Source organism: Hyperoodon ampullatus (genome assembly GCF_949752795.1).
Source record: "Hyperoodon ampullatus genome assembly, chromosome: 11".
In the NCBI taxonomy this organism is placed as follows: Eukaryota; Metazoa; Chordata; class Mammalia; order Artiodactyla; family Ziphiidae; genus Hyperoodon; species Hyperoodon ampullatus.
The window spans coordinates 100,605,722-100,619,031 of NC_136924.1; the positions used below are offsets into that span (position 1 = coordinate 100,605,722).

Consider the following 13,310-nt stretch of genomic DNA (forward strand, 5'->3'; position numbering starts at 1 on the left):
ACTCCTGAGGGTCTGTTTTTGGATAGAGTACGCTTTGGGCATATTTCACAACTGTTACTCTTCCCCTCCTGGAGCCAGAACCACAAGGGGATTTTTGTTGGCTCTTCACTGTGAGACCCTGGTGTGGTTCCTGGATTAAAGCCCATGAAAGTATGGGCCCCCCTAAAACCGCCGGCCCTGGGACTTTTCTCACTCTTTTGCTTGTACGTCCACACTCAGCCCACAGCAGTTCCTTAAAATTACCACTTAAGTGTTTCTGCTCACAGCTTCTGCTCCAGGTGAGCAGATCTCAGCTTCAGCTCTGTGGGTTTGCCAGTGTCTCTTGATGTTGGAGGGGTAATTTCTCCTGTGACCTCAGTTCTCTGATAGGTCCTAGAAAAATCATTGATTTTCTGTTTTTCAACTTTTTCTTGTAAGAATGGTAGTGATGACTTCTGAGTTTTTTACATGTTGAAACTGAAGTTACAGTAGTTTCCCGTATGGTACAGGCCTACTCATTCTTGTTTTATGAAGGTATTTGTATGAATTTTGCTGTTTAGAATAAAATCTAAAATAATAATGTAATAAAAATAATTTATTAATTATATTTGGGAATCAGCTCTAGTTTTATTCATTAACACATAACTGTTTATGGAATCAATAAGTTACCTATGCCCAGGAATTTGAAAGTAGATCACAGAGATCTTAATTAACAATATACCTGTCTCATACAGCTTTTTTAGTTCTGCTGGATGTTGAATGAATTTGACTATTTTATCATGTCTGTTTCTAAAGCAGGGCAGTGAAATAAGTCAGACAGAGAAAGACAAATACTGTATGATCTCACTTATATGTGGAATGTAAAAACCAAAAACCAACCAAAAACTGAACTCACAGATACAGAGACCAGATTGGTAGTTGTCAGAAATGGAGGGCTGTGTGTGTGTGTGTGTGTGTGTGTGTGTTTGTATAATGGGTGGAGGTGGTCAAAAGGTACAAACTTCCAGTTATAAAAAAAAAATGTAACTGTGTAGTGATATTTTGTCTATGTAATATTTAAGCAGAGAAGAACCTTATAAATTGAAGGCTAGCTATTAGATGTTTGATAATACCCTGTTGAAATTGGAGTATAGGTGGCTTTTGGGGACATGGTTTGCCCACTGCCACTGTATGTATATCTGATAGAATTTGGACATTTTCTTTGTAGGCACACGAGGCAGCATTGGAAGCCAGGGCCAGTCCAGAGATGAATGATCGAATACAGCAATTGGAGAGAGAGATTGCCAGGTACAAAGATGACTCTAGCAAGGCCCAGGCAGAAGTTGACCGCCTCTTGGAAATCTTGAAGGAGGTGGAAAATGAGAAGAATGACAAAGATAAGAAGATTGCTGAGTTGGAAAGGTAAGGAAAGGGAAGCTGAAGAGGCACTCTCTATGTTAGAAAGGTTGAAGGATGGTTTTAAAACTATGTACTTTTCGGGACATGTTTTTCCAATATATCTGCTTCTCTGAATTTACTTTATTACCTACTTTTTATTCTAAGTCAGTGTAACTTCATTGTTGCAGTCTCTGAAAGGCAACACAGAGTGGGAATAGATTGGGAAGCTATGGACTTTAGCATCATTGATTGGAAAGAGAAAGTATTCATTGATTAAGAAATTAAAGTTTTCTACTGGCTAATCAAGAGAGTGCAGATAGCCACTTGCTCTCTAATTATTTATTTATCTGTTTAAGGAACAAATGAACCTCAAGTTCAAGGAGTTAAAATGTTTAATTGGTTTACACCTTTTATGTTGAGCTGTTGCTCTTTTGGGCTGTGAATTTTTAGACTCTGTATTGTGAAGAAGCAAGCTATTACATTGGTACAAAGGTCAAATTTAGAAGGAGGGACATTTTGAGGACAATTTAGGAGACTTGGATGTGATTTTTTTTTGATCTCTGACTTTGACTTCTTCAAAATGAGCTTTGTTTAAACAGAACCAGCCAGATAGCTCTCTTGGAATTTTCTTTGCCTTTTTTTCTTGTTAGGGTATTTTGAACTAAAGATAAAGCATATGCCTCTTGGCCTCTTCCTTTATACCATGTATTTAACATAAATTCACAAGTGCATAGAAATACTTCTTCCAGTAGAACTGCATTAATCACTGTATTCTGAACAGTCAGAGAGACTGGCAGTGACAGAGTGAAGTCATTAGTCCGCGTGACTCCTTTGAGCCTGATTCATAGAAGTATTTTATTTTCATGCTCTTGAATGTTGGGAAGTAGTAGAATACTTTCATAAGTTGTTTACTGAGTTTTAAATTTTTAGGATATTGGTAGACTTGATATTTTCCCCTAGAAGTAATTTTTTCCTCTTGTTCTGTACCCATAGAATTTTGATTTTCAAAAAACTAAAAGGATAAAGTCCAACCCTCACAGTTCTTCTTCACTAAGTTGAAAGTGTGAATAAATGATCTGATCACCTACTCATTTGTTTCCTCTTATTTTGATATTAACTCTATTCATGTTTTCTGGTCTGGTTCTGGATAAGATGGGTGGATAAAGTTCTTTAAATCAGAATTAACAAGTTATCAGAGTCTCAAGATTAGATTATGTATGTTTTTTGTACGTCTTCTCTGTTTGCACTGCATCTTTACCCCCAGCACACGTGCGCGTGCACACACACACACACACTCTCTCTCTCCTTACATACTTACATGAGTACATGCCTTTCTTTGCTTTTGTGTCACCCTGAAATCAACAGCAGTACTTCATAGATTTTATTTATTTTTTATTTTTTTTTGAAATCAGACTTTTATTCAAATCTTAATTCTATAGGTTTTAAAATACGATACTTCTGATGGATTAGTGACTTCCCACTAAATGTATTTCAGTATTTCAGAAAAGAAATTTCTTGATAAAGTTTTATTTTTCAGTTTGATTTTTTTGTATTAGAGCTCTGCATTGAAATTATTGCTTGCTATTCCAGATACCTTGCTTGAAAAATGTTTCAATTCATTTTTGAATTGAAATATATATTTTTGGATTGAAACATATATGATATATATATATCAGATTTATTACAAGGAATTGTCTTGCATGATTGTCAGCAGCTGGCTAAGCAAGTCTGAAATGTGTATGGGAAAGCTGTCAGGAGGAGATCACCTGCAGGATAGAACTCCCATGAGCACGGGCCAGAACTGTGGTCCGCAGGCAAAATTTCTTTTCTTTCCTTGGGAAACCTGCTTTTAGGGCCTTCCAAAGAATTGAGAGATGCCCACTTCTATTATCTGGGATAGTAATCTCCTTTACTTAAATGGATTATAGGCTTTACTTATATCCTCAAAATACCTTCATAGCAACATCTAGATTAGTGTTGGTAAGTTAACTGGGTGCTGTAGCCCACCCAGGTTGACACTTCAAGAAAGTCATCACCTGGTGGCTCTGGATAGTCTCCACAGATGACTTTAAGGGAGAAAATAATAGTAAAAACAAACCTAAACATTGACATGTTATATGAGTAGATTGACTTAGATTAGCATGAGGAACCCAAAATGTAAATTGAATATTTCTCTTCTAAAGTGAGCATATTATAGTTTCTATTTAGATGCGTGATGAATAGCCTTTTCTTTGGCATAAGGTTTACAATGTTTAGTAATGTAGGCTGATGAAATTCTGATAGTAGTATCTCTTCAGACTCCTGAAAGACTGCTTGTTGTCTGCTCTTTCACTCTTGTCCCTTTAGCTAAATACCCATGCCACAGCAGTATACTGGGAGCATTATCCCCCGTGCATAATTTTGCTTCTGTATTTGCTTTATTACATTTTTTTTTTCTGATACAGAAGCACTAATGAATCTGCAGAGTTTGGTGTTTGCACTAGAAATCCTCAATTTACTCTAATGTGAGGTTTATTTAAATTAGATTCAGCATCCCACTTAGAAACTTATATGTTTGGAGAATGACACCCATCTTCTGATTTTTCACATAACTTAGGTATAAAGGATTGCCTTTGGTTTATGAAAGTTAGGAATTTTCAGTGATGTAAAGAATAATAGAATGTTATTGTGTAACCTAAATAATTTATAAGAAATTTGGATTTACTATATTTCCTGATTTGTGGGAATATAAAAACTGGAATTTTAATGGATATAGATTTCATTTGGGGTTGTGTTTTGAAATTTATAAGAGGGATTAAAAGATGAGAAGAAAGGACATGTTTTCTTAGATATGTTTAATCTTTGAAAGCCCTAAAGTTCTTTTTATTCCTTATTGCTTTTACCTGGTTACTCTCCCTTTAAATATGCATCTCTAAAAACGCTACTGTTAGTAAGATTTGTAGTTATCAAGCTCTTGAGAATAGTAGCCAATCTGTGAGTTTAGTTTTTCACTCCATAACTCACTCTCCTCTTTGCCACAAAATATACCCTTTCCTTCTTCATTAATTAATGAATTAATTTTTCTACTTATGAAGGCTCTTATTTGCTGGTCACTGTTCTGGGCTCTGGGGACACAACAGGGAACAAAACAAACAAAATCTCTGCCTTCAAGGAGTTTATCATCTAGCCTCAGAAGACCAAAGCTCCAGCAAGGAGCAGACTTTTCCTCTGTAGGCTGGCAGAGGCGTTCTTCCACAGCTTGCCGGTACCTAGAAATTTCAGTGAGGAGGTTTCCATTCGCGGTCTGGTAGAGCTCTCCTGGGAAGTAATACTTAACATACTCAATTAATGGGTGCCCCAGGATACAGAATTATTATAGAAAAGGGGCTTCTTGTTGAACTTCAGACTCTTAAGTCTGGTCTTCTAATTTTTGTGACCAGTATTAAATGGTAATGGTTTGAGAGGTTGTTTGGATAGAAGGCTAGCAGGTTGTTTGGATCCTAGGCTCCTAATTTTAGGTCCTAGAACTGTAGCGTGGATGGAGATGTAAAATGGAGAGGGAAAGGCAGGATAGTGTGCTGCTATTGGTACTATTCTGACAAAGGCAAGAGAACCAGGAATCAGTGTTGTTATTTACACACACACACACATATGTATAGGTACTTAAACACATTTTGGGGTCAGTCTTGTAAGTAGTTATAATATTAGGAGGAAACTTAGTTTTTCTGCTTTGTGATGGTCGCTTTCATTTTCTTTGCTGTCTTTTCCAGACCTCATCTAGAACTATTAGTTCTAGGCTTTTACATCATGATTAAACTTAAATTTTGTGGACTAGCAAGAAAACTTAACCTGTGTTTATAATATTTCCAAGGGAACTACATTCTGATTTATAAACAACTGGCTCTGTTAAAAAACTGGTATATGATCTATTCATAAGATTTGGAGCTGCTTGATTTTTTTTTTTTTAAAGTAAGGATGTTCCCAGCTTGCTCAGAATTCAGGCTCAAGGTAGTTAGCCCCTGAATTAACTGTCTAAATTGCTAAAGCAGTAACTGTTAACCTCATTTTGGTAAGTGAGAGGAATCTATACTTCTGTAGTTCAAGATCAAAATAATGAACTGAGCTTGAACACAAAGAATGGGGTCATTTTCCTATCATGCCAGGAGTGAGATTTAGTCTGTGGTGTTATTTGCACGTGTGCATGTGTAAGAGAAAGTACTTCTCTGGTGGTATTTGGAGAATTTAGGGAAGATAGTTGCTAGGCTTAAATCCTCATGGCTCGAGGATATGATCTTTTAAGTTTTTTTATTTGCTTTTAAAGCTTACTAGTATCTGAAATTTTATGTGATGAAAATGGAGTTATTTTTATTTTTTATAAATCTTTCAAAATGTGTTGGCAAACTTAGAGTTTACAGGATATTTCCAACTTTTGGTCTGATATTAGTAGATTTAACTCTTTGTTTTCTTTAAAACTGGGCTTTAGAATTAGGAGATGAATGCTTTTTTGTTATCTGCTTTTTCTGAGTATTTTCTCTTTGACTAAAATTTTGTTTCCCCTTATTCATTTGTGGGAATTTGACCCCTTTTAATTGTTATCTTTTTTGGGGGAAAAAAAAAGTTTACTGACCTCTCTTAGGTAGTAATTTCTCCTTTTTTTGTGTGTGTGTGCTTTTGTTATAGTATCTATGACATTCTGTCCCAAGACTGTACATTGTTGTGGGCCCAATAAATACATATGTTAAAACATAGAGACACAGCTCCTTTCTCATTTTACTGTCTAATCATCCCACATTTCTTCCCTTTTATCTTCCCATCCCCCGCACATTCAGACCTTTCATCAAACAGATGGAGATTTAATAGTCCCTTATACCCTTGTTTGTGATATTGAATATATTTTTATATTTGTTTCTTCTATATGTTTGTAATATGTTTACCATTGCACATGTACTTTTCTTTCTGTAAAAATATAAGTAAATGCATATACATTAAGTATTCTTATTTAATATAATTCAATAGGATTACTTTTCTATCTGCAGGTTAAACAAAAGTATAGATAACCTCTCTCCTCTTCTGTCACAGTGAAATACCAATTCTAACTTGTATTCTTACATTTTAACATCACTGAAACTGGCATACGTAAATAAATAATGGCGTGATTTAATTAGTATATATTTTTTATTTCTTAGTAATACATAAAGTAATGGCGCATCTTCTTCCTTTGGTGAATTGATATTGAAGATGTGCGCAAAGAGAGTGAATAAAATTATTTCAGTGACTGGGGTGGAAGGAAGTATTTCCAAATTAACGTTATCTTCTCATGTATTCCATTTTAAATGTGTGTAACCAGATGAATATGTTTACTATTATAATTAGATATTTGACTGTTTTAACTGCATCCTGAAAGTTTATTTGCTTAGGTTGACCTAAAATTTTTTTTGTCATTTTCATTGGGAAAGTGGGTTTTATGTTTGTGATTTTATATTGGTATCACAGTATATTCAGGCATCTGTGGCACAGTATAACCTGAGAATATAAACCTACATATTTAATCTTCATATTTGTAAATATTTTTTCTGTAAAGAAATCCTGAATTGATCATTCAGCTTAATGTCTTCAGAAATCTCCCATAGGGAAATTAATATTAAGCTGTATATAGATTTGGTGTAAACTAGTATACAATTCATGAGGAAAATGGTTCCTTAAAGCATTTCCGTACTTTTAAATTTATAGTCATGTATCTTTGATCCACGAAGGACAGTGTTGGTGAATGTGGTCTTGATGTAGTTGGAACAGAGGGGAAATGAGTGCGGTGATTGTGTGTGCCTTCTTGAGGGAGAATGGGTTGTGTTTTAAAAAATGAAAAGAAAAAGGGAAAACGAGATGCTGCGAGTGTTACAACGGAAGGTGACTGGTTCTTTATCTGATCCTGCTGGCTTCAGCTTGCTTTGCGGGGGGTGGTGCTTGTTTCTTTCTTCTTCCTCCTAGATGAATTTCACTGATTTCATTTAAAAGAAGAATAAATCATGCAGCTTTACATAGTCAATTCTATTAGGCCATATTCCTAAAGTTTCTTGTGGGCACAGCACCTTATAATTTATTACAGTCTTGATAGAAATTTTGATGGTTACCTCAAGTTTTTACTTTACACTGGAAACATTAGAATTATATATAGTTATTCTGAATGCAGATTTTTTTTCTCCTAAATTTATTTCCCAAGAGCTAAAGTTTGATGCCAAAGTGAAATATGACTCCTGAACTGTAAAATAGTTAAAAAGATCCTTAAGGTTGCTCACTCTTGACAGGAATAAGCTTAATTTTTCTTTCTTCAGGGATTTTCTCGTGTCTCTTATAAAGCTTTGCATCTATATGAGATTTCAGTGAGTGTCATTGTTGATCTAAAATTATTCTAACGTAATGTGTCATAACCAACAAAAATAAAAAAGATCATTGGGAATAGTCATTTAGATAAATGATTGGCCTCTCTTTGACTTTGAACATTGTCTGCATTCTACACTGTTTTCCAAATGCCAAAGATCCATGGATTTTTGTAGATCCCTTCAGGAATCTGTAAGCATCATAGGACATATAAAGTATGCCCAGGAGGTGTGTCAGCAGACCTACATTCCTCTCACGGATCCACCACATATTCGCTGTGTGATTGTGAGGAGTTTTGTTTGTCATTTTGTTTCTCTGTTTTTCATCTATTTATCTTATATAATGGTGATCATAAATCTTGTTATCCTTGCCTTTCATTATTCTGACAATGAGTTTTTAAAAACTCTCGTTTTAGTACTGAAATATTAGAAAACATTAAAGTGCAAGTTGAAATGGTGCTTGCATTCAAGAAATAAACTTCTTGTTTTAGATTCTTAAAGTAAAATTTAGATGCTGAAGGTAAGCTGGGTGGCGCTGGCTGTTAGAAGTCTTAAGTATTTGGAGGATAATATCGATACTACTTTCAATGAAATTGATTGATTTTTAAAAAGGGGAAAACTGCCTGTTGTTATGAAAAGCAATAATGAACCTCAGGGGCTTCGTGCTAGGGTAGGAATATGAAGCATGGCTACTTTGCATCTCTTTCTGCTGAGCAGTACTGGAAATGAATTGATGTTTATAGAACCATATATTCTTCATTATTGCTTTCAGATTGCACCATTGGGGATGGATTTGATAGATTTGGAATGAGAAATAATGGCTGTAATTAGGAAAACATTATTTTCACATTTGAGAAAATTATTTCAAAAATTTCCAAATGAATTAGAGTTCTGTATTCTACAGAATAACTGAAGCTGTCAGCGTTTTTCTGCTTTTGCTCCTGGATAACTTGGGTCTAAGAAATGGACTGGGGTGGGTAAAGGAGTTGTCAGTTCTAAGATGGGTGTGTGTAGAACTAAGCTGACTGACGCTGTAGGATCACAGTTAGCTACTTAAACGAGGAGGGGAGCAGCTAGCCTTCTTTTCTTTTCCTTTGTGTTTAAGAAACTACTTTTTTTCCTGCCCTAGGAAATGGTAAATTTTAGACAAAATTTGTTCCTTTAGAAACTTACATTAAGGTACAGTGGTGTAATCTAATATGAAAATACACTTGTTGAAAATCTGAAATTACTAATTTTTGTTGCCAGTGCAGAATCTGTGTGACTCCTTTCCCTTCTCTAATCCTGTGCTTTATATTTTGTCTATGTCTGTGAATAATATTATTTCTGATAATTGGCCTCACTAATTTTTTCTAACTTTCTCTTTCACACTTTCTTCCTGGATTTGCTGTTTCCTTCAGTCTCACCTCAAGGTCAGTATGCTTGTCCTAAAACAAAGATATGTAACAGAACATTGTATACTAACGTTGTCTTGAATTCCTATAAGCAACTGAAATGATGGAACTTATCCCAGGAACAAGATGTCTAGAAATTCAGTTATGAGTGCAGAAAATGTCACGAATCTTAGATTTATCGGAAGAGTGGATTCACGGTTCTGTGCTTCATAAGATAGTGAGAGTGGTCAGAAAGCGAGAATCAGACTGACCAGGTTTGGACTGAGAAAGAAATGAGGATGAAAGGAAGCCACTAGAGGAATGAGAAAGTGAAAAATATTGCTTTAATTTTATTATATTTTCATCCAGAGACATTCTGGCTGTTATATTAGTAGGTAAAGTGCAGCATGAAGAAGGGAGGGAAAATTGCCACAGTCTGTGGATTTTTATAAGAACCTTTGAATTATTTCACGTACACAAACCTACACATACCCTTTCAGTTTGGGGTTTGTTTTGTGACTCTGCTGAATGGTAGAACTGGTGGTGACAAAAACAACCACCAGTCCTGCTGTTCATGTGTCAGAGGCTCTATGGGAGAAGCTTTACAGGTTTTATTTCAGTTGATCTTCCCAGCAAGTATGTAGAGAGGTTCGTGAATTTCCACTTTTTAGGCAAGTAACACAAGTACAGAGTCCATTAAGTAACTCTAACGCATCTATCTTCACTAGTAAGTAAATTAGTAACGGAAGCTGGCAGAAAACAATCAGAAACCTGCATTTTAAAAGTTATTTATTTTGCATATGAGCCATGGCAATGTAAATTAAGGTGTGAGAATTTCTGATAGGGTTCAGAAAATATTGTCAGCACGTGGGTTACACAGGACAGATTGTTATTCTGATGAGGATCTGAGATTAGGGAACATGATTTCTACATCTAGGGTGAGCCAACTAGTTAGTGGTGGTACTTAGATTTGAAGCCAGATATTCTCATTTCAGCCTCAGGGCTTTTTATATGATATGCACTCTAGCCTAGGAATTAGAGTCCCAGATTGCTCAGGTGTTCTTAGGCAGATTTCTCATCTGTAATTTTCCCATCTGTAAAATTGGAGTAGTTCTCTAATATCTGAAACTTTGAATGAGTTAATGCAGATAGCACTTGGAACGGCGTCTGGCACCAGGTGAGCCGTCAGTAAACAGAGCTGTTACAATTACTCCTTTTTGCTTTTTTCATGGACTCCTGTTTGGTCCAGGATACCGTAGTACGGTGCCATACGTTTCAGGGTCTTTAAAACACTACAGTGTGCTCTTGACTCCTGTCACTATTAATAGAAAGTGCAAAGCTGTGTATGTTATGTGTAGAAGATGATAAAAGGAGCTGTGTCCCTTCTGTAATGACACTTTCAGACTCTATTTTTCACATGCTATTTTTCTATTATAGGTAGAAAGATGAAGTTGAGCCTTTTTTGGGAAAAAGGTTCTCTTTTCCAAATCTCTCTCCCTGATGTTTCTTCTCAGTGCTTGACGATATTTCTGAAAAAGTCTTCTTACATTTGACTCTTTAAAAATAAGCAGTTTGTTTGGGGTGTATGTTAAAAAAATAAATAAACCTTTGTTTCATAATTACTTATATGAATCTAATTCATGAAGGGGTTCTTAACCATCCTCTTCCTTCTCTCTACGTATCAGCAGTCTCAGAATGTCTCTCTTTGCTCATCCTTACCTTACATTTGTCAGTGGGGCAAATGACCCAGCTCTGTTCCGAGGCTAAACTTCCTGTTCATTCCTTCCCTCTGACCAGTTTTCAAAACCTTGTTCCATAAATTGAATCCTCCTTCTCCTTATTTCCCTGTTTCTCTTCCCTTTCTTCCCACTGACTCTCCCAAACATAAAACATATCCTGGTTTTCTCCATCCTTAAAAAGACATGGAAGCAATCCTTCCAGTGTCTTTTTGTTGGTTTCAGTTCACTACAGTATCTTACTTTTACCTTTTACTTTTTCTTTTCTATTTATTTGCACAGTTTTTGAAAGAATCATTTATGCTTCATGCCTCCACGTTCACACTTCCCATTTATTTTCCAAAGCAATATAATTTGGAATCTTCTCTCAGTGCTGTGCTAAAATTGCTTCACTGGTACTCTGCCAAATTTAGTGGACTTGTCTGTCTCGGGCCTACTGGCCTCTCTGGGGTGTTAGATTTTTGACTCTCTCTCTTCTTTTTGGAGCTCTGCTTTTTAATAGTTTATGTGACATTGTTTTCTGCTAGCTCTCTTACCACCTTGTTGAGTTTTGGGCCTGTTTTGCTTTTCTTCTTTTACATGTTTCTTAATTCTTGATGTTTCTCACGTTCTTTTAAAAAATTCCTTTTTCATCTCCATTATTGGTCACCTGACTTGTTACTACCAAAGACTCAGTTTTGTTTTGTTTTTTAAACATTTTTATGGAACTCTACTTTGAGTAGACCATATTCATTATGGAAGAAATCTTACAGTGTTTGCAATAAACGTAGCAAGCACAAATACTGCATTTTAAAAGTGATTTTCCAATTTTCTACTCTAAATATTTTCTCCACATTGTAGTAAAACAGTTAGGGTACCACTTAAGTAATTCCAAGTCTGATCACAATTCAGCTTTAGGAGAAAAATATCATGAAGGCTTTTGCCTTGTATTTGGAGGACTTTCCTCCGTAACTTAAGCTTCAAGGGCTCTCATAGTTTTACTGGGAAGTTTTATCACTTTGTTCTGTATTTTGATTTTTGCATGACAGATTTTGATCTAAATGTCTCTAAACAAAACCTTATGAAAGGCTCCAGAAGAATTTGTCCATGGAAGTCATTGGTGTAGACATAATTCTCTGAGTTACAAGTTAGGTTAATTATAATATTCTTAGCTGATTCATTTTTAGTTAACAGTAAATGCCATTAAACTATACTTATTTCTAAATAAGTTTATTTTTCAAGTAATGAAAAATATAACAAGTTTTGTTTTTCCAGTGGCAAGAATCATTTTGGCTGTAATCTATTAAAAACCCTCTTGTCATTCCAGATTGGAATTTAGTGCTTTTTTTTTTTTTTTTTTATATAGAAGCATTTCATCATTTTGATTACGGTTTTGCCAAGTCCAGTTGAATAACTCATCAAGAGAATATAATTTATTGATGGTTTGAGATTGGATTGGATGTTTAGACTACTTCATTGTATGACTTTGGGCAAGGTACTTATTCATTCAGTGTTTGTTTTAGCCTGTTTTGTGTTAATAGTGACAATTACCTGTAGTGTTGTATTTTCGTGTCTCCACTGAGCTTTTCCATTTTGAATGGATTTGTTTCTGCTCTTCCTCCCCTGCCCTCCTCTGTCCACCTTTCCCTTCAGAACAGAGCAGAGATTTTATTTAGAGTGACGATGACTAAAGATTCACACTCTGTATCCTTAAACACACATCTCTTTAGTTCCTGTTCAGTGACATTAGCCCCAGAGAATGAATACAAAGAACGAATTCCATGTTTAGATGAAAAGACATGATTGAGTCCATAATTCATCTTTGCTTTTTATTATATAGCAGCACCTTTGGCTAAAGGCAAGACATTCAGGAAGTTAGGCCTATAAATGTCGTCTCTTTCACTCTTAGATCTAAACAGATTAAACGCAATATTATTATTATCCATGTTTTATTTAGCAGTGGCCTTTGCAGACCTGTCTTCATGACAAATGTTTGGAATCTGTGCGATGCTTCCTACTAACTGTGTTAAGACCAGAGTCCCTGTATTGTTATGTAATAAAATTTAAATATTTTATGACTTGCTCAAGTACATTCCTGTTGTTATAGTCTGTTTCATCTAGTTTGTTGAAAGAGTTCTACATTGATTTCTAAAATCAAACTAGGTCATACAACCATTTCTCTGCACATTTTAGAAAATTTTTTTCATTATTGACTGATGCTAGTCCCTAAAACCTCATAAGATGTCATTCACAAAAAGAAGTCTAGTAGAATTGTGAGGGCTTAGTTATTTTCTTGCTTTTCAGCCAAAGCGTTCAGGGCTCTATAGGCCAAGAGCATTTCTGACCCTGTGCGATCTATTTACAAGGAGTTCGACGTATGGGCAAGAGTTTATCATCTGAGAGAATTATCTGTTGTTAATTGCATTTTTTTCTTCCATTTGTCATTCTTTTGGCGTTCTTAAATACCTTTATTGTTCAAGAGTATATTTCCTAATTTATTTTCCTTTCAAGCA

General features: G+C 35.3%; 1 protein-coding gene across 2 annotated transcripts in view; it reads left to right on the forward strand.

Annotated features, from left to right (window-relative positions):
• The window catches only part of ERC1 (ELKS/RAB6-interacting/CAST family member 1), a gene marked incomplete at both ends in the record, with an annotated part of 344,584 nt that overhangs the window by 117,570 nt on the left and 213,704 nt on the right, over nucleotides 1-13,310 (forward strand). For both annotated transcript variants that reach the window (XM_079715876.1, XM_079715877.1), the window contains one exon: nucleotides 1,187-1,380. In XM_079715876.1, coding sequence (XP_079572002.1) covers nucleotides 1,187-1,380 — 194 coding nt within the window. The remainder of the gene's footprint in view (nucleotides 1-1,186; nucleotides 1,381-13,310) is intronic.